At 54.2% G+C, this 19,733-nt stretch overlaps 1 protein-coding gene across 1 annotated transcript in view; it reads left to right on the forward strand.

The window, feature by feature from the left end:
* Window positions 1-6,129: 6,129 nt before the first annotated feature.
* The window catches only part of ASXL2 (ASXL transcriptional regulator 2), a 100,695-nt gene continuing 87,091 nt past the window's right edge, over window positions 6,130-19,733 (forward strand). Inside the window, exon 1 of the mRNA XM_082757270.1 lies at window positions 6,130-6,367. Within this exon, the coding sequence (XP_082613396.1) occupies window positions 6,134-6,367 (234 nt within the window). The 5' untranslated portion in view covers window positions 6,130-6,133. The remainder of the gene's footprint in view (window positions 6,368-19,733) is intronic.

Consider the following 19,733-nt stretch of genomic DNA (forward strand, 5'->3'; position numbering starts at 1 on the left):
GATAACCAGGAGATTTTTATTTTTTTTTATTTTTAATTTTTATTTTTATTTTTAAAAGTTTATCTACTGGCTGCAGTTCTAAAATTAGTTTTATGTGCCTTGGCTCTGTGTGCTTTCCATGGTCATCTGGACGAGGAAACCATGCTACAGTACGTGTAGCAGTAATAATAAGAATAAAATACATGCCATGGTGACATGTATTAAACATAAACATCACGCCTGTTTATGTTTGTTTTTCCTCTGGAAGATGAGCTTTCAGGCTCCAGAGTGCAAACCAGACCATGGCTACTGACTTGTACAGGGGCTTCTCCTCCCAGAGGTGCCAAAACCGAGTTTGCTAAAAGCAAGCCAGGTGTAAGGCTGAAGAAACACATCCCGGCCCAGCTTTGCTTCATTTCATATGCATCGCTGGGTGCCAGTGCAGGGGGGATGGTACGGAGAGCAGTATACAAACCTATCTTTGATTTTAGACTTAGAATAGTGTGGGAATGTGGTAGACAACAGCTGTAGGAAATGTGCTTTGGTGACATGAGCAGAAAGAGTCTTCTGAAAGGAATTTTGATGCCTCCTCAGATCAATCCTGGTGTTCCATCCATTTGTTCCATCCCAGAAATTGGCTGGGACGAAGGAAGGACATGAGAATGGCACGGACTTGGGCTGGAGCTGGGAGTGCAGCTGGCTGACTGCAGGGAGATGAATGCCCTGGATATGGCCACTGAGAAACATAACTAAGGGCTGCCTTCCTAATAGCCAGTGTCAAATAACAAGAACTTTCTACTTGTATGGCAGAATTCAGGTCTCTTAGCAAAAGAGCAAAATTGCCCTGTGACCTCGGAGATACAGCACATGCTTGGGGAGCAAAGATTATCAAAGCACAAAAGAAGAGACATTTTAAGCCATAGAAATAAGTTTATGTGAAAAATCAATCAAATGGACAGTGGAGGCTGATCAGTGGAGGCTGATCGTACTGGTTGAGTGCATTTGGGGATATATTTGCGTGTTAGATGATAAGTGTGATAGGATGTGAAAGCTGCTGAAAATGAAGAGTGGGATCTCTTTTTTACATAAGTGCCTATGAGGAGCTACATGGGGAAGATCAATTTTGGATTAGAAAGTGATGGAAAGAGAATGGATGGATATAATCAGGGCATGACTGCATCGTTCACGGCTGCAGAGAGAGATTTTGCAGTACCTGAGGTTGGGTATGTGACAGCCTGGGCGAGATTTATGTTTGACTGAGAGGAAAGCTGCTACATTGGGTATTTCACACAGTCAAAATCTACAGGCTTTAGATGTAGCCTTGCTGTGCAGACCCAAGTAAATAGCCTGATTGAAGACTTCCCTGAATTTATGGTCAAGACACCGGTGATATCCATGGTGACCAAAACAGACGGCGGGAGAGAGGGCCTGAGGGTGTGTTTCAGTTGCATTGGGCCTGGTTGTTGACTTCTTACCCATGAGGAGATGCAAGACCTGGAGCGAGGCCTGAGTTAGGACCAGATTTACATCAGTGTCTGCACGTCTGTGATGCCTAAGGAGCTGGACTTCAGCAAAAGGCAGTCAGCACAGAAATCCAGCCATGGAGAGCAAACTGCCACTGCCACGCCGGCAGGCAGCACAGCCGCACACCCCACCATCCTCCCCGAGGAAGGTGATAAATTCCTGAAATCTGCTGATCTAAGGTCTCTGCATCAGCAGGTCCTTACATCAAAGGCACAAATTAAACTCTGCTCTAGCAGAAGTAATTTTTGACCTTCTGCATGGTCACCTTTATTTTCTTTTTCCCTGAGGAAGTTCAAATGAGGAGAGGGGAACTCAGGCCAAGGCTCCATGCTCCAGTGTGCATATAGATTCATCCCACACAGAGGCTGGCTGTACTGGCTGATGCAACCTATGTGAACAATTTGATAGTGTGGGGGTGTCAGCTCCAGGAAATAGGGAATTCAGTGACACAGTAAGTTCCAAAGGACATCTTGTTGCTAGACTTCTCGTCATCCAGCACCCCCAGGCCCTTCTCCTCAGGGCTGGAAGATCTTTGTGACAGCAGGCTGACTTGTAGCAGACGTTGGACCAGACTGCCCTACACTTAAAGATGTTGTCAAAGATGAGGCAATGTGGCAGTAAGACTGGCGCTAACTTATTCTTTCATCTGTTCACTGAATCTGACCTCTTTTTTAGGGTAGAGAAAGCCCTAAGTGGGCCTGTGATTTAGCTCTCACTTTTTGGGAGACATTTGGTACCTGAACCTCGCTCATATCTTTAATTGCCGGATGCTTTGCAGCTGCTGTGTGCATGACAAGGGTACCTCTGCTTCTTGCTGGCAGCTCCCAGCTACTGGACTGTGCAAAGAGTATAATGGTCATAGGGTAAAATCTCATAAAGATTTTTAAATTAAGTTTACATATCTGGGGATAAGTGCTCAGCCATCCTCTTAAAAACTTCAGGTTTTGAGTAAATTTTTGCAGAACATATTTTTGCTGCTGCTCTGTCCTTTCCTGCACGCAGGTGCTGTTAGGGCTGCTTGCTGCCGCTGCTGTCGTTTGTCAGTCAAAAGAGACAGTGATTAATAACTTCTGGGTTGCCTGACTTCCAGTTTGGAAATGAAAAGTCCTTCATCCGGTAAGTTAAGATTCAGAACTCCAGGCTTTATATAAACGCTGAGCGAAATAACATGATGGATCACATCCTAAATTGAAACAATTGATGGATGGTTACGGTACTGCACAAAGACATATGTCCTTAGCTCACTGGATGAATGACCTATTTTTATTTTACCCAAAATTTAAGCTTTTCCTTCTTTAAGACCCTGGAAGCTGTTATTAAATAAGTGAGAGTGAAGAACAGACAGCAGCATGCAGAAAGGTGCTGCATTAGCACGGTCCATCTCCTAACTGCCTCCGGGCCATTGCACAGTTACAGATAACACTGAGCCATGAGAGATGACAAAGGCAGCTCACATAGTTCATGGGGACACGAGGAGCCCAGATAAAAAGGGCAGACGGTTGGGTATGAGCTGACACTGCGATCTCGTTACCGATCAGACAAGTGGCATGCTGCCCATAGTAGGAGAAGCACCACCAGCAGACAGGGAAACGACTGATCTCCCTACGCGTGGCACTGTTGGGACATCATGTGGAATAAAGTTTTAATTTGGTGTCCCCCCAGTTCAAGAGGAATGTGGAGAAACTGGAGAGAGCCATCATGGAGCTACTGAGATGTTGCAGGCCCTGGGGCAGATGGCCCACGAGGAGAGGCTGGGGCAGCAGGGCTGGTTTGGCTGGGGAAAAGGGGCACGTGGCAGCAGCCTACACATTCATATGAAATAGAGTATCAATTCAAGAATTCATAGAATATCAATAGTTCATAGAATATCAAGTTCAAGTATCAGGAATATCAAGTTCAGGTATCAGGAATATCAAGTTCAAATTCATATGAACATAGTTCATAGAATATCCCGACTTGGAAGGGACCCACAAGGATAATCAAGTCGAATTCCTGGGTCCCCAGAGGTCAACCAAAAATCGGACCATGTGTCTGAGAGTGTTGTCCAAACACTTCTTGAAGGGGTGTAGAGGGACGGGGTGAAGCTGTTTGTGGTCTTGGGAGGTGTGGAACTGGGCAGTGGCTGGACTGCAGTTTGGAGGTTCAGGCTGGACATCAGGAAAAACTCTTCCAGAAAGTGCAGCTCAGGGAATTTGTAACTCACTACATAAATCCTGAGGGCCTCTATAACATCACAAGTTGGTACAGAAGCCATATTACATTTCAGAAAAAGAAACGAGCTGTAATTTTTCAGTCAGTTTTTAGATTCCACCTTTTCCAGGTGGAAAGGCCTGGTTTGGCTCAGCCCTCTCACAGCCTCTGTAAGAGATTTTCTTCAAGGAGTTCATAATGTAAACTCGCTCATTTCACTCGAGGCTGGTTGTAGGACCACTGGTGCCTTCACATTTGTGCCCATTGCTGTGTTTTGGCTTCCTTACACAACTGCTGCCTACAAGCTTGTGGCTCACTGAGCGTGAAGGTGTGCGGGCACCATCAGGGGTGCGGGCCTTGACTTTCATGTCTGGCAGTGTTCACTATCACGGTGTCTTTCCCACACGGACACACACCATGGCTTCCCACCTTTCCTCCCCACAGAGATGGGGACACACGGTGCTGCCCGCTGGGCAAAGCCGCTCGTTTTCCTGTGAAGCCATGGAGCTGGCCGGGCAGCCATTTTGAGGTGCTGCGCAGATGCGTGTCCTGCGCAGGTGTGTGACAAGGGCTGGCTTTCAAACAACGTGATTATATAGTTATATAAAGATGTATATAAAGATTTTCCATCCATGTCGCTGAGATTCACATTAAGGTGGAAATAAATGTGGAAGACTGCGTGTGTTGGGAACGCCACGTGGGGTTTCCAAGGGCAGAGATGCTTCATGTGGGTTGAGAGAAGATGGTGGCGGGCTGCTGCGCTGGAGGAAGGGGTGGGATGGGGGCACTGCGGGCACATGGAGAGGGAAGGGGATGGACAAGGGCCATGAGAGCCTGCAGGAGGGTGTAGGTGATGGTGGCGGTGAGGGCAGGATGGCTGGGAGGCACCAGCAGAGATCTGGGGAGCCTGGGATGGTGGCGGCCACCCTGGGCAGAGGGAGGTGGGCTGCAGACACGGGGGCAGCTCTGAGGGCACTGCTGGTGCCAGGGGGAGAACCTGGGTGGTGGGGACGTGGTGGCTGAGGGCCTTGGACACGGGGACATGGGGCTGTGGTGGCCGCTGGAGGCTGGGGAAGGTTGGTGCTCGGTGGGCTTGGAGGGCAGCAGGGGCTGCGTGGGGAAGTTGGCATGGTGAGGGGACACGGGCAGTGGTGGCTGTGGGGACATGGTGGTGGTGGTGGGGACATGGTGGTGCCAGTGGCTGTAGGGACATGGTGGTGGTGGTGGGGACATGGTGGTGGTGGGGGGGACATGGTGGTGCCATTGGCTCTAGGGACATGGTGGTGGCGGTGGCTGTGGGGACATGGTGGTGGCGGTGGGGATGTGGTGGTGGTGGTGGTGGTGGGGACATGGTGGTGCCAGTGGCTGTAGGGACATGGTGGTGGCGGGGGCTGTAGGGAAATGGTGGTGGTGGTGACTGTAGGGACATGGTGGTGGCTGTGGTGACATGGTGGTGCCAGTGGGGACATGGTGGTGGTGGTGGGGACATGGGAGTGGCACTGGGGACATGGTGGTGGCAATGGGGACGTGGTGGTGGTGGTGGTGGGGACATGGTGGTGGCAATGGGGACATGGTGGTGGCCACCAGGAGTGGGGAGCTGGTGGCCAAGGGGGGGATGGGCTGATTGTGGTGGTGGGGGAGGGGAGGTGGTGGCACTTGGTGGCAGTGGGGGAGGGGACCTGGAGGGGGGGGGGTCAGTGGTGTGGGGGGAGGGGATTTGATGGCACTTTGCGGTGGGGGAGGGGAGCTGGGGGGGGTCAATGGTGGTGGGGGAGGGGAGGTGGTGGCACTGGGTGACAATGGGGGAGGGGAACGGGGGGGTCAATGGTGGGGGGGGAGGGGAGCTGGGGGGGTCAGTGGTGGCGGTGGGGGAGGGGAGCTGATGACAGTTGGTGGCCGGGGGGGGGGGGAGGGGAGCCGGAAGCCGTTGGTGGCGGTGGGGGAGGGGACCCGGGGGGGGGCTGTGGGTGGCAGTAGGGGAGGGGCGGGGGGGGCGGGGGGGGGGCGGCTGGGGCCGCGGCCCTTGGCTGGAGGCGGGGTGGGGCGGGGCGGGGCGGGCAGCGCGCATGCGCAGGGCGAGACCCCGCCCCTCCGCAAGCCCCACCCCTGCCCACAGAAGCCACGCCTCCAGGGTGAACACACCCCAGAAGAAGCCACGCCCACCCACGCAGAAGCTCCACCCCTACTTAAAATGTCACCAGAAGCCACGCCCCTTTACATATAAGCCACGCCCCCTCACAAAAGCGCCCACCAGCCTTTCTCGGAAGCCACGCCCCCAAAGAAACCCCCGCCCCCTCCACACCCCGCCCCTCCCAGCCCCGCCTCGCCCTCCCCCTCCCTAAGCCCCGCCCCTCCCTAAGCCCCACCCACCTCCCTTAGACCCCGCCCCCCGCCGCGCGGCGGCGCAGAAGGGGGCGGAGCCCCGCGGCGGGCGGGTCACATGACCGCGGCCCCTGGGAGCCGGGCCCAACATGGCAGCGGCGGCGGGCGCAGGGGCCGGCAGCGCTCAGCCCTAGGGCGGCCTCCGCGCCCCGCCGGCCGCCCCCGGCACCGCTCCCGGCACCCGCAGCCCCAGCCACCCCCCGCAGCCCGCCCGCAGCCCGCCGCCGCGTCAGACATGAGGGAGAAGGGCCGCCGCAAGAAGGGCAGGACCTGGGCCGAGGCCGCCCGCACGGTACGGGGGGGGTGGGGGGGGAGTTGGGGCCTGGGTGAGGCGCGGGGACGGGGCCTGGGGGGGTTTTGGGGGGTGTGGGGGGGGTTGGGGTTAAACCAGGCGCGTCCCCGAGGAGGGGGGGGTTAAAGCTGGGCCTGGGGAGGTGCAGGGGGACGGGCACCTGCGGGTGCGGCCTGCGAGCATAAAATGTGCATAAATGGGGGTTTATTTGGCTGTGCAGGGTGCAGGGCACCGAGCTGGGGGCTCTCTGAGCAGGAGGTGCCGTGCAGGGAATGATTTTAGGAGTGTGAGCTGTGGCCCGCAGGTGGGCACCAGCTCCTCTGCACGTTTCTGTTTATATTTACATATATACCCATTAATATGTCTTTACTGTAATATATCTATTTTCCTTTTTTTCATAAAGAATGGCAGAATCGCCAATGCACACAGCAAATGCAAATGTGGAACTTTTTTCTGTTCTTTTCTACAACTTTTTGGTTGTAACCGAATCTCTTTCCACCACTGTGGCTTGCTGCTCACACTCCATCCACTGCTCTGTTCCAAAAAGCCAATCAAAGGCTAACTTACATACTTTAAAAAATTGCGCTGAAAATTATCAGTCCGGAGGTGATGTGTTACCATGGGTCGTGTATCTGGTTTCATGGCAGAGAGTGCTGAAACGAGGAAAAGTTGAGCAAATGCTTGCCCAAACCTCCCTTTTGGCAAATATTTCTCCTTGTGTCTTCGGCAGGAATGTTAAAATATTCTGGTCCAGCTCCAATTTCAGCCTTTGAAAAGTTTCCCTGTGTCTCCAGCTTGAAATAACACCTTTTGGGTCTTTCTTGTAGTGGTTTGTGCCTCTGTGCTTGTTCAAGGAGCGAAGTTCCTTGCAGCTCCACTCGTGGGGGGTGGAAGGAGCGTGGCAGCTGCCGGGGGAGGGCTGGGGGCCGTGGGGGTTTGGTGGCAGCTGTCCTGGCGAGCTGTGTCACCCCGCTCAGGGGTTTGCTGAGCTCTGATGCTCCTCTGGGGCCAGCCCTGCTCTCTCTTGCATCACCGTGGGTTGCTCGGGGAGCTAAACCAGGCGGAAACCACCGCTGCCGTGCTGCTGGAGGGGCCTGCTGCCAGCCCGGGCTCCCCAGGAGCTACCTGGAGACAGGAGCCCCCCCCGGGCAGGGCAGGGGATGGCAGTGTGCTGGGGGGTGCCAAATCTCCTCAATCTGCCCTGATATTTCAGGGTTTGCTTGAAAAATGGTGCTAGGTGACAGACGAGTGGCCTTTCTGCGTGATGGGCAGGCAGCGGGTACGCGTGTGGATAGGATTGGTTTGGTGGGGCTTAATCTCTGCCCATTTTTCTGTCTACATCCATGAATTGGAGCAGGACTGCAGCGGGAGGTAAGGGAAGCGTGCCCCACGAGGGCAGTGCGCTCAGGGAGGAAGTCACTGTTGATAAACAACCTCCTCCTTATTTCCTGGCTCATTCAGCAGACGTGCAGCTGCAGTTGACTGTTCGCTTGCCACTTTTCTTGGGACAGCGGCTGCGTGGCCCTGCACTTAAAGCAGAAAGCTTCGTGGAGGGAAGCAGCGGGTGCTGTGAGGTGTCTGAGTTTAAGATAACTGCAGCGGGTGTCTCCGAGCTGGAGCAAACCCTGCAGGTACAGGCAAACGGAGCTGCAGGGACACACCGGTGGCACAGAGCTGATTTACCAAAAATCAGGTGTTTCCTGCGGTGTGCTGAACTGCGTGTGCTGCTGGAAGGTGTTGGTAAACCAAATGGTTTTAGGGCTGCCCCTCAGAACTGGTGTGTGTCTGTAGGGTTACACCTCAGCCCTTCAGAGCTGGGTGACCATTTGGGGTGTTCTTAAACTGCCCTGGAAGTCGGTGCCTGGGCTCAATTCGTCGTCCCTCAGGCGGATCTGAGGCAGAAACCCCGCTCCTCACCTCGTGGTGTCTGGGGATGGCTGAGCTCAAACGGGCGGCTGCAGCTGCGGGGCTCAGACAGCCGTAACGGGGGCTGGCTGAGCAGGTGCAGACATCAGAGCAAATCTGCAGCAGCTTTGCTTTGGGCTCGTTTGGATGCATGTTTTTGTGCTGGGGTCGAAGGGGCTGACTGCAGGAGTCGCGGCGTTAACGTGGGCAGCTCAGCGCCGCGCTGCCCCCATGCCACAAGTCGCTGCTCCTCGGGGCTGGGCTCTGCACGGTTCCTGTGCCACAACTTGCCAGGAGAGCCGAGGAGCTGAGAGCCACGGGGAGCTCCCTGCGTGCTGCGTGCATCCTCCCGGGGCTGCTGCTGCTGCTGCTGTGGAGGCGACGGCGTGCGGTCAGCGAGGGCGCGGTGGCGTGCCGGGGGCCCGGCCAAACCCGGGCGAGCGATCCTGCAGCTGGCCAGGAGCCACAAGCAGGCCCTCTCCGCGCTTTGTTTGCGCAGGGGAAGGCGTCACGTGCCAGGCGTGAAGAAATCGGGTGTTTGTTTTTCGTGGGAAGTCCCCGTCGTGGTGGGAGCGGACGGGATGAACGGCTCTGCTGCGCGGAGCTGGGGGCAGCAGGAGCACCGCGAGGGTGGAAGGAGCGCGGTGCCCAAGGCTGTCTCCTGTAAAAGCTCCCACCCTGCTCATCATCTGCCCGTCTAGGAGTGCAAAATGCCACGTTTCGTGCTACCTGTTGGGAGCTTGAGCTGCTGTAACTGTGTTTTTTTGTTGCGTGCTGGCTTCCTGTGCAGCCAGACTGCCTTCTGTTGGCTTCGGAGGGTGAGAACCTGGTGAGAGAAGGCGCTTGGTGAGGCAGGAGGAGCAGAGCCGTGCTGTGGAGGATGCTTCAGGCACAGCCGTCAGCTCTGTCGTGGTGCTGGTGGTTGTGCTGCAGCTCACAGCAGCTCCTGCAGCGTCTGGAGATCCAGGCAAAAAGGCAGCAGGGTAAAATCAAGCGGGAAGCTGGGGGGACAAATGGGGGGCTTCAGGGAGACTGGGCCCGTGAGGGTGTGATGCTCCGGGGAGAGGAATTAGGAGGCTCTGAGCACAGGAGCTGGCTGCAAGTCCGTTTGCTCCCTCGTATACAGAAACTTGAAAGTCCACAAAGGTTCAAAGACTGCTGCAGAAATATGCAGCAGTTCAGAGCGGTCTGTGAAACATTAATTGGAGACGGCCTGGAAGGAGCTGGCGGCCTCGCAGACAGCACTGAGGTTTTTTGGGTACAGCTCATGTCAGGGGCCTGCCCCTGCTCCACCTGGGAACAAAATGCAGGTGGTGGCTGAGTGCTCAGGCCCCTGGAGGACTGGTGAAATGAATTAATTAGGGAAGGAAAGCGAGGAGGAGGGCTGGCAGCCCAGCAGGCCCTTCCCGTGGAATCACAGAGCCGGATTCGGAGAGGTGGTGGCTCTGCGGAGAGCTCAATGATTAATCAGAGCCCGTGAGGTGAGCTGATAGCCACGGCTGGCGAGGTTTGCCCTGGTTATTTTGGGTGGAGCTCCCCGTGGCACGGCGGGTGGGCTTTTAATCCCCCAGGTAATGTCACTGCTTGTCTGCCAGCCCTCGACCAACGTCCAGGGGTGAGACCAGCCTCACCAGGGACGAGAAGCTGTGGCTTCGGCTGCTCTGTCCCACAAAAACCCTCTCCTATGGACCATGGCACTCGGATGTGTTCTTCCTGCATCTTGACAGGTTTTTTTAAGACCTTCCTGTGAAGTCAGCTGTTGCCCTGTGGATCAGAGCTGGGTTTTGGCCCAGTTTACCTGCGAAATATCTTCCTGGGGAGGGTGCCGGAGCGCTGGGACAGGCTGCCCAGGGAGGCTGGGGGGTCTCCATCTCTGGAGATATCCAAGGCCCTTCTGGACGCCTCCCTGGGCAGCCTGCTCTGGGGAACTGCTTTGGTAGAGGGGCTGGACCTGGTGGTCTCTGGGGGTCCCCTCTTTGTCCCCAAAGCACTGTAATGCCGTGAGACCCCGGGGTCCCCCCGGCTGGCAGTGGGGACACGGCTTGTGGTGTGAAAACCCTGGGGAAATCCCCGCTGGTCACAGCTGGGTAGACGCCTGCCTGCTCGGCCTTCCCGTGTCCTCTGCACCAAATGGGTTCAGGCAGTGCTGTGGGAGGACCTCAAACCTTGTCCGGAGAGAAATCAACAGGATTGAAGCTGGCGTAAACTTCTGCGTGCTTGCTTTGTGCCAGCACAAGTCTTTCTGCTGGCTTTGAGAAGAAAAGTGCTTTCTGGGCTCATTGCTGGTGAGGCTTTCTGAGCCTTTTGGGGTATAACTGCATCCAGTTAGCTGTCTTTGCTAACAGAAAAAGGTATCTTCTGAATGGTCCTCAGGTAAATGGCCCTAAGGTAAAGAACCAAGGGATGCCTCAGGATCTCAAACACGTTTTCTTTGTGTTCTTATTTAAAGCCATAAACGCAGCTGAGATACTGCTTTCAGTGTGCAGCCTGGATGTACTTTGCTTGGTCTCTCTCCTCTAACTTCATCCAGGCTTACAGCTCTGCAGGTTTCCTTCAGGGAGCTCGTATCTGAGGCTGCCAGAGCACCGGGACCTCTGCAACACCTGGGGGTCTCCAACCAGCTCGGGGTAGGTGTGAGAGCGCGTCCTGTACACCTTGAGTGTGAGGCTTCTCCACGGGGGTGTTTGGGAACAGAAGGCAGCTTGGTTTCCAGATGTGAGCTGCTGCTCCTGCAGGAGGACAGACCTCCCCCTTGGGTAGCACCCAGCTCGGTGTGGATGTGGTTACTTTGGAGGAATAAATGCACAGAGCCAGCACACGTGGTCCTATTTTCCTTCTCTCCCTTAAACACCGCTGTTGTGGGATCTTCGCGGAGCCTGATCCGAATTCATCTCCCAAATGGGGCAGCTTGAGTGGGGCATACTGGAAACGCTGCCCTGGTTATTGGGGCGTGCTGGAAACGCCGTCCTGGTTATTGATAGTCTTCGAATGAAATGTGAGGAGTGAGATAAGGAGCTGTGCCTGCTGCTTCCCTTCTGCTGCTCCTCCAAGGGCGCCGCGCTGCATGGGAGTAGTGAGGTGTGACTGCTGCTCTGGGTGGAGCCTGGTGGAGAAGAAAACTTGGAGGACAACCACGTGAGCTGACGGCTCGACAGCTGTGGCAGTGAGATTACCTGAATTCCTCTAGAGGAGGAGGAAAAAGAGGCTGAGGGGAACCCTCCTGTTCCAGGGCAGGAGTCCAGGGGCGTCAGATGCCACCCACCAGCTCCTCGTTCGGGGCGCGGGAGGAGATGTGAGCTGTGGGACTTGCCTTTGCAGGGAGCTGTGGATGCTGAAGGCGTGCACGGGCTTGTGGAACTCGCAGGGTGATAAATCCCTGGAAATCCCCTCCTGCTCCGGAGGTCCCGAGCTGTGTGTGGAGCCAGGGGAGCTGCCTCTGGGTGCTGGGGTGCTGGAGCAGAAGGTGGGCTGTTGTCCACAGTGTGACGGGGTGGCTGTCTCTGGGGAAGGATGGGGCACTGGGCGTTCCTCACCTCGCCTGTAACGAGGATTTTGGTGTGATTTCTCCATAACCAAGCTGGTGAGACGCAGGCAGGCCACAAGGTCAGTGCAAAACTGACTGGAGAGCCAGGCACAAGGGTCTGGGATGAAATTAGGGGCAGTGGCTCAGGCTGCTCTTCTCGTGCAGAAGTCCTGGGGTCCGATGTGGTCAGGTGCTCGTACTGAGTGCCCTCCAGGAGATGTGTAGGAGCTTGGTGTGTTGATGCTGCAATCAATGGGGTGTTTGGCTCTTCCTAAGACAGATATGGTGTGATGATGATAAATGTGCACAATAAAGCTCCTCATTAAAGCTCCTTATCCTTCTCAGATCCGTGTGAAGCTTTTCTTTCTCTGCTCAGAACTGGCTGTATGCCTGTCAACGCTGCAGCTTCAGAAAGCGTGGATGGAGCTATTCCTCCAGCTGGGTTACGTGCCTACCTGGCTTTTGTTGTGTTTAAAACCCAAAGACTTCTGTTTTTTATGTCAAAGTGTAGTTGGAAGGAGATTACGATCTCAGTGCCAGCTCTCAGGTAGGTTCAGTCTGCTTTTATCTTCAGATAAGCTCGACTGGAAGAACCTGGGTGTGAGAGCTGTACCTGCCTCCTGCTTGTGGTGCTCTGAAGCCAGCCCAAACTCTGCCATGCGTATGGACAATCCTTGGATATCGTGTGGCTCCGTAGCAGGCCCATGTGCAAAAATCCGAGCAGCCCTTGCTCGGTGCCCTCTGGTTTTAGGAGCTGCTGCTTCCAGGCAGGAAGTCCTGCGGACGTCACCTCACTGATGCAGCTCCTGTGGGGTGGGAGCTGAACTTCCAGATCGAAACTTCATTGTCTGGAGCACGAAATAATTCATCGTCACTGCTCTGCTGCAGCTCCTTTCAGTGCCTTTGTACCTCAAACGCTGTTTTCCTTCCACACAACTGCGCTGGCCCTGCTAGGGTCTGAGAGCACCGACCTGTTGGATTCTGGATAGAAGTTTGGTAAGATTCACAGGATTGTGGGGGACCCCTGGAGATCGAGTCCTGCCCCTCTGTTTAAAGCAGGTTCCCTACAGCAGGTTGAGCCTGGTGGGTCTCAGCTACCTCCAGAGAAGGAGACCTGCAGAGAGGGAGCCTCCCCGACCCCTGGGCAGCCTGTCCCAGCTCTGTGACCCTCGCTGTGAAGAAATTCTTACCCATGTGTCTGTGTGGGACTTGCCGTGCTCCAGTTTTTGGCCGTTGCCCCTTGTGCCGTCGCTGCACAGCACTGAAAAGAGCCTGGCCCTGTCCGTTTGCCTCCCGCACTTCAGATATTTACAAACATTTATCAGATCATCTGTCTTCTCTTCCCCGGGCTGAACAGAGCCAGGTCACCCAGCCTGACCTCCTGTGGGAGATGCTCCAGACCCTTAATCATCTCTGAGGCCCTTCCCTGGACTCTGTGATGTCTTTTTTGACCATCTTCTCTGAACTGGGGAGCCTGGGACTGGGCACTATTCCAGATGTGGCCTCAGCAGGGCAGGATCACCTCCTGGCCATGTTTTTTCCAATGCACCCCAGGATCCTCTTCTCAGGGATGTTGTGGGAGGCAGTGTCGAAGCCATCACCTTTGCAGGGATGGAGGTGAGGCCGGCCTGCTGATCACCACCCTGCTGCTCAAAAAATGCCCTGCTCTTTATCAGACAAGTCATGCAACCCAAGTTCTGCTAGGGCAAATTCTTCTCTCTCCCTTTCCATGTGGGGAAATCCGAACTGGCTCTTAAACCTCTTAGAGGCAGCAATAAACATTCCCTCTTATGGCTTTACGGTTTTGCTGTTCAGAACCTTTTTTCTGAGCCCCATCCATTCCCTGCCCCAATATGTCATCCCCTGAGATCACCAGAGCCCACTTACTCCTTTTTTCCCCTCTTTCCTTCTGGCACGTGACGTACGAACTGAGCACTTTGAGGGATTTGTGGCTGCTGGGGAGCTGCAGCAGGCTGGTGTTCCTGCCATTTGTGGCTTCTGCAATGTGAACAGACCTCAGCGAGTAACTGGAAAGCCATGCTCGCATCTCACTGCCTCTTTTCCATGTTCCTGCTCCCACATGACAGGCAGTGGGCTCCTCAGCAGCCTGCTGAACGATGGCAGTCGCTTCGTTGAGCTCTGCTTCTCCATCTGCGGCTGTAACGAGAAGGGTCGGAGCTGGAGGGTGCCACAGATCTCTCAACACCTCGTGCTTTGGGTGACTTCTACAGAAGTAGCTTGCAGAGCAGGGTGAGGGGCTGGAGGTGGCCTGTCGCTGTCGTGTCGGGAGCCCACAGCAGGTAGGGTGCAGGAAAAGCCCAGCTTTTGGTGCAGGCTGTGGCCGACTGTCCCTGAACAGCCAGGTTTGAAGGTTTCAGCCGAGATTCAAGTCTCACAAGCTGCTTATCTTGGTTTTGAGGTGTTGGTGTGAAGCATCACTTCAAAGCCTCTTTCTCTTCCACGTAAGATCTTGAGAGTCCTGGAGAGGTTTGGGTTTGAAGGACCTTAAGGTTCACCTGGTCTACAGCCCGCCGAGTCCCCCTGCTCACCTCCCTGCGGTTGTTTCCAGCTCAGCCTGCAAACCTCTGTTCTTAAAGCTGCTCAACAAAATTCTTGTGTCAGAAGTGCAGTTGGAATGGCAGTAACGAGTTTATCCTTAATCAGGAAGACTTCATTCTTGCCCAAACTCAGGTTTCCTTTCACTAAATAAACAAGCATGTCTTAAAAAGCCTCCTGATTGAGCACCTGAACCTCTACGTTTGGGCCTCCTTGCTTGCTTCAGCACATGAAGGTAACTAACCTGAAAGGCAGGGGCAAGGCACCCACACAACCCCAGTTTATCAGTGTCTCCAGTCCTTGAGTACCACCTGAAACAGGCTCACAAAATGCCTTTTCCATTCTTTTCCTTCGCTGGGTAGTACCTGACCGTGTGCCTGCTGGAGGGGGCTCTCAGCTCTCTGCTGACAAAGGTTTGGAGCTGTGGGTGAGCTCTTAACCCCATTAATTAATTGGATTGATTTACCTGGTTCTCTGTGCATATTTCCCGTTCCTTAACCAAGCAGCTGATGTTCCTCAGATGCCTTCCATTGGATGTTCCAGGCTGCTGAGGCTTCCTGTCTCCTTGAGCTAACGTCTGCTCTCGAGCTGTGCGCTGCTGAATGTTTTCCAGTCTTAGAAGGAAAGAATGAGTGTTCAGGTTTCCCCTTCGCTGTAGGGGAAGGAATGTGGAAAAACAATATCCTGCAGGAGAGCTGCCTTGGTTCGGGTCACTTACCTGTGTCTTCCCTGGTTATTTGAATGTTGGAAATCCCTGTGCACGGGCTCTCAGGGTCACGTCTCCATCCTTGCATCTCGTGGGTACCTCAGCAGCTGCAGAGACCTTCCTGTCTTCTGCTGGCTCTGTGCAGAGGTGAGAGGGGAGGTGTCCTGTGCACTTTCTGCCCTCCTGAGGGGTTTCTGTGGTCTTAGAGAGAAATCTTGTGAGATGTTGGTGTCCTGCGTGAAGCCTGGTTGTCCTTTCTCTGTAAAAGTCAGATGTTTTCTCTGCATCTGACTTTTTGGTCATTTCTTTCCTGCGTAGCTGAAGGGGTATCACGGGGCCCTACAGCCCAAATAATGCCTCGGCACTATAATGCCTTAATAATGCCTTGTGAAGCCTTGGTTGCTGTGTTTAAAGCAAAACACACACACCAGAGCTCAGCAACCTCCATCTGGAAGGCGCACAGCCATGGTTTGGGGTAGGACAGGCGGGTCTGAGCACTGCGAGCAGCTCGGGGGGTGCTGGCAGGCAGCAGGAGCACGGTGCCAGCACCCAGCCACAGGAGGCTTCTGCAGCCTGAGGTCTGTCCAGCTGGGTTTGAATGAGGCTGTGAGGAGCTGTAGGAGTTTGTTCTGGGATGTTTCTGTTCGGGGTAGCCAGGCACATAGCCTCATGGTCAGCTCTTCACATTCACGTGGAGGCTTTTGGTGCTTGCTTGCCTCTCAGGGCAGTGGCACCGAATTTCCCGAGGTCTCTTCTGCAGCTCTCTGACTGGTGGGGAAGAGAACACTCATTTTCCAGCAAGGATAAAAGAACACAAAGACCGTAACTCTACTACAGGAAGATGGTTGGTAATCCTGCGCTGGTTCTGGTTACTTGACAAATTTTAGGAGTTAAGCAGTGCCGAGGTTCTTCTGGTTGCTAACAGTTTTAGCTAGGGCAAGGTGGAGTTCTGACATGGTGCTTGAAAAAAGAAGACTTTTCTCATTGCTGGCAATAAATATTCGGTGTTTCAGGTAAGCTGAACCACCTTAAGCACTGCTCATGCAGTGACCTTGGGGCCTGAAGATGATTTCTCAGTTGGAGGCTCTGCAGGTAGCAGCACTCTGCCTGCTGTCAGAGGTGCTGCTTGGAGGCTGCCAGCTGAGGACATGGTCCCAGGTGATCGGTGAAGGGCCTGCGATGGCTCCACATGGCACAAACCCTGCAATGGGGTGGGAGTGGGTATGGGAAGGTGGCTGGCTGCTCCCTGAGGGTCCTTGTGGTGTGTTCAGGGCAGGGGAGGTGCGGGATTGCACATGCCTTGGTGCTGACCCCTTTCTGTTCTAGCAGGGCCACGTGTGTGTTTGAGGCTGCCTGGCAAACTGAATCCTAAAACGGATCTGGTCCCTTAATAAATAAATAAATAGAAAAGGTATTTTTAGCTTGGATTAGGGCCCCAATCCTGTTTACCACTTTGCTCGCACACGTGTTCGTGCAGCCGGGAGGAAGGGAGATGTCACCTGGGGTGCAGGACTCCAGCATCAGGACCCTCAGCTCGCAGGAGTTGGTGCGAGTGGCTCAGTGGCTTGAGACAAATGCAGTTTCTTGGCAGTAGTTTCAGTAAAACCTCCTGAGTTTAGCAGCAGGTCACGTCGGGTTTAGCAGCCCCCTGCTCCCCTGTGTGCCCCCGGTCAGCCCGCTGAGCCTCCCGGCTGCTGCAGGAGCTGCCTGCGAGCTGCTCTTTGCCCCCCGTCGCTGTTTGTTTTTGAGACTTCCTCGTTGGGCTGCTTGCACACAGGGTGCCGGGACTCTGACCCGCTTGGTGTTTACTCTCCTCTTGCTTTGTGGTTTGCTTCTTGTTGGGAACCATTGACCTGTGCTGGGAGAGCCTCGCTGGCTGCCCCACGCTCCTTCCACAGCTCACAGGTACAGGGCCTAAGCTCAAATACCTTGCACAAATACTTCCTGGGAGCTTAGGGCCACGTCTGTTTGAAGTGTGTGTCTGCACAGATCACAGCTTTGTGGTGTTCTGCATCCAAACTTGAATTTCTGTGCTATGGCAGAGCCAGAACACAGCCAGGTGCAGGTAGGTCAGCAAGGGTCTGGTTAACCACTGCGACCTCCTTGTGTCACTGCTGTGCAGCTCCTCGGCCTTCCCGAACCTTGAGAGGTTACACGGGGAACTTCTGAAAGCATTCCTTGTTAGTCCCCTATAAATTCGGTCCCTTCCCCTCCTTTATACACATTGCTGCTGGCAGCAGGTTGCATTCAAGCCCACACCTCAGTGCTATTCCCGTCCCCTGTTTCTAAATTAAGGCATGTAAGTGCTAGGTCCAAAAGCTTTAAGGTTTTTTTTTTTTTTTTTTTTTTTTTTTTTTTTTTTTTTTTTTTGGTAGAGAGAGTTGTTTCTCATGTTGTCTGTCACAGACCCAGGCTTCTCCCAGCATTTGAGGTCTATATAATCCTGTTGGTGCTCTTTCCTCACGTAGAGCTGAGCTTAGCGGGCATCCAGGCAGAGGTCTGGCAGGATCAGGCTGCAGCCATCTTGCTGATGGGCATCTGCTTCTGAATCCAGAAGTGGTTTACTCACAGCAGTTCCTGCTCCGCTGTGTCCTTGAACTGCTCACAGACAATTTTGGAGCCAGGTTCCTGTCTCTGTGGAGCAGCACCATGCCATTTCTTGGGTCAGTGCTCACCTTCTGCCTCACCACCCCACTGGGGACTCCACAGAAGGAAGGCCTGCACCTCTTGGAGCTGCTTGGCCCTGTGTTCTCTTGACTTGATGCTCTGCATGTGCCTCACCAGGTCCTCGTGGTGAAACACAATGTCTGAATCTTGCCTCTTCTCGCTGCTGTTTCCTCAGACACGTTTGGAAGTGGGGTGACGCGCTACGGGCCTAAACACTGTGAAAAACGGTGGTGAACACTGGTTTGTCTAACAGCACCAGGTTTCTGATGGCACAGAATCGCCCATTCCTTCTTGACCTCATTTCTGGTTAAAGCCTTGGATGGTGTTTGGCTAATTGGCTGAGCGGGGAAGGCTCTGCAATGTAGGTCAGGCCCCTCGGCCTGGCCCAGCGCCCCCCTTGTTGCTGCTGGGAGTGCTCTGGAGTGACCACGGCATGGGGGCTTCATGTCATATGTGCCTGGTTGTCTGTAGCAGACCCATTTCTGTGTGAAATGCTTCATTGTGTGGAGATCCCCCCTTTCTGAAGGGCCGTGTGAGGGCATTTTCCACCTCCCCCCCATGTGGTGGGGAGGCGAGGGGCCCTCTCCTCACCCCGGGCTGAGGCCGAGTCAGCGGCTGTCACCGCAGGGCCCTCAGTGTGGGGTGGGTCAGCTTTCAAGTTGCTGTGGTTTCCACGGCTTTCCTGAGGTTTTAATTCTTAAATTCTGCTTCCAGCAAGTACCAGGAAGGAGCCCAAGTTCAAGTGGTGATGGCGTTTACAGCGTTAGCGGGGGCAGTTCTCTTCCTTCCGTGTAGAAAACGGCCAATAGCAGGAATGCAAACTTGTTTTTTTCAGCAAATTTTGATTAAAACACTACTGGATTGGGGTGCTTTTTTTCATGTTCTGAGCTTGGAGAGTGTTTAAAAACCAAAATCAAATCCCAGACTCGGTCCCAGAGCCTCCTCTGGTCACACAGAGCTCACTTCCACGGGCAGTTAGGGCCAAATCTCCCTCCTGGCAAAGGGAGAGCCCTAAAAGAAAACCCCGCAGCGTGACCCAGTAAGGCACTGCTGGGCCGGTCTGGGGGAGGGGATGTCTTTTTTTATTCCCTTAATGAGGGTTTTAGCTCCTTTTATTCATGAATGATTCACTGCGGCCCTGGAAGGACGCCGCCTGCCCGTGGTGTAAGCGCGTTTCGGTGCGGTGCATGCTAATTCGGCGTGCCGAGGGTACTCGGAGCCATTCCTAGCCTGGTACCTGGCTGTGGATTCGCTTCAGAGCAGCTTCCCTGGACTGATGTCCACCTCTCCTCGTCCTGCAGTCAGCACTCGGTGCTGTTTTGGTTCAACAATTGCTGAATTTCCTGAAGACCTCGAGCTGAAGCCGACTGGAAGGAGCTCGTTCCTGATGTAAGCTGCTGGAAAAGATGCAGCAGTGGAAGCGTTCAGAAGCTCCCTTCCCAGGCTGTAGTTTCTAGCAGTACAGCTTAGTCTGCTGCCCTTGCTGTTCGTGTTGGTGCTTAGAAATGCCGAGACAGATAGCTTGGTGGCGTGGCACTTCGAGGTGGGGGGGAGAAATGGATGCGTGCTGTTTCAACAGAGCTCAATGTGGATGCTATTAGTGCTTCTGAAACCTACTGTTTGTTTTGTCAGTGAGATGCCAGACCATAATGAGAACAGAAGAAATTCCTTGTACGCAGGGCTGAAAGCTGAGCCGGATCAGGAACATCGTATCCTAACTTCCCAGAAGCACAAACAGCCAGGCAAGGCAGTGAGGATATTGAAAGACAAGGGGGAAACTTGCTGATGGATGAAACTGAAATTGCTTTGCCAGAACTCTTCTGCTCTGCTGTCAGTGCCAGCAGATGAGGGTCAGCTGCCCAGCTGATGCATTTTTACTCCCATGGAATTTGGGGGTTGCAGTGTGAAGCAGGTAGCAGGGAGGTAGTTAAGGAGTTGTGGACTGCTTCTGCTTTGGCTTAGCCAAATTGCAATCTGGTGGCTTTAGAGAAGTGTGTGGGCACCAGAAA

Source organism: Aythya marila (genome assembly GCF_965140915.1).
Source record: "Aythya marila genome assembly, chromosome: 3".
Lineage (NCBI taxonomy): Eukaryota > Metazoa > Chordata > Aves > Anseriformes > Anatidae > Aythya > Aythya marila.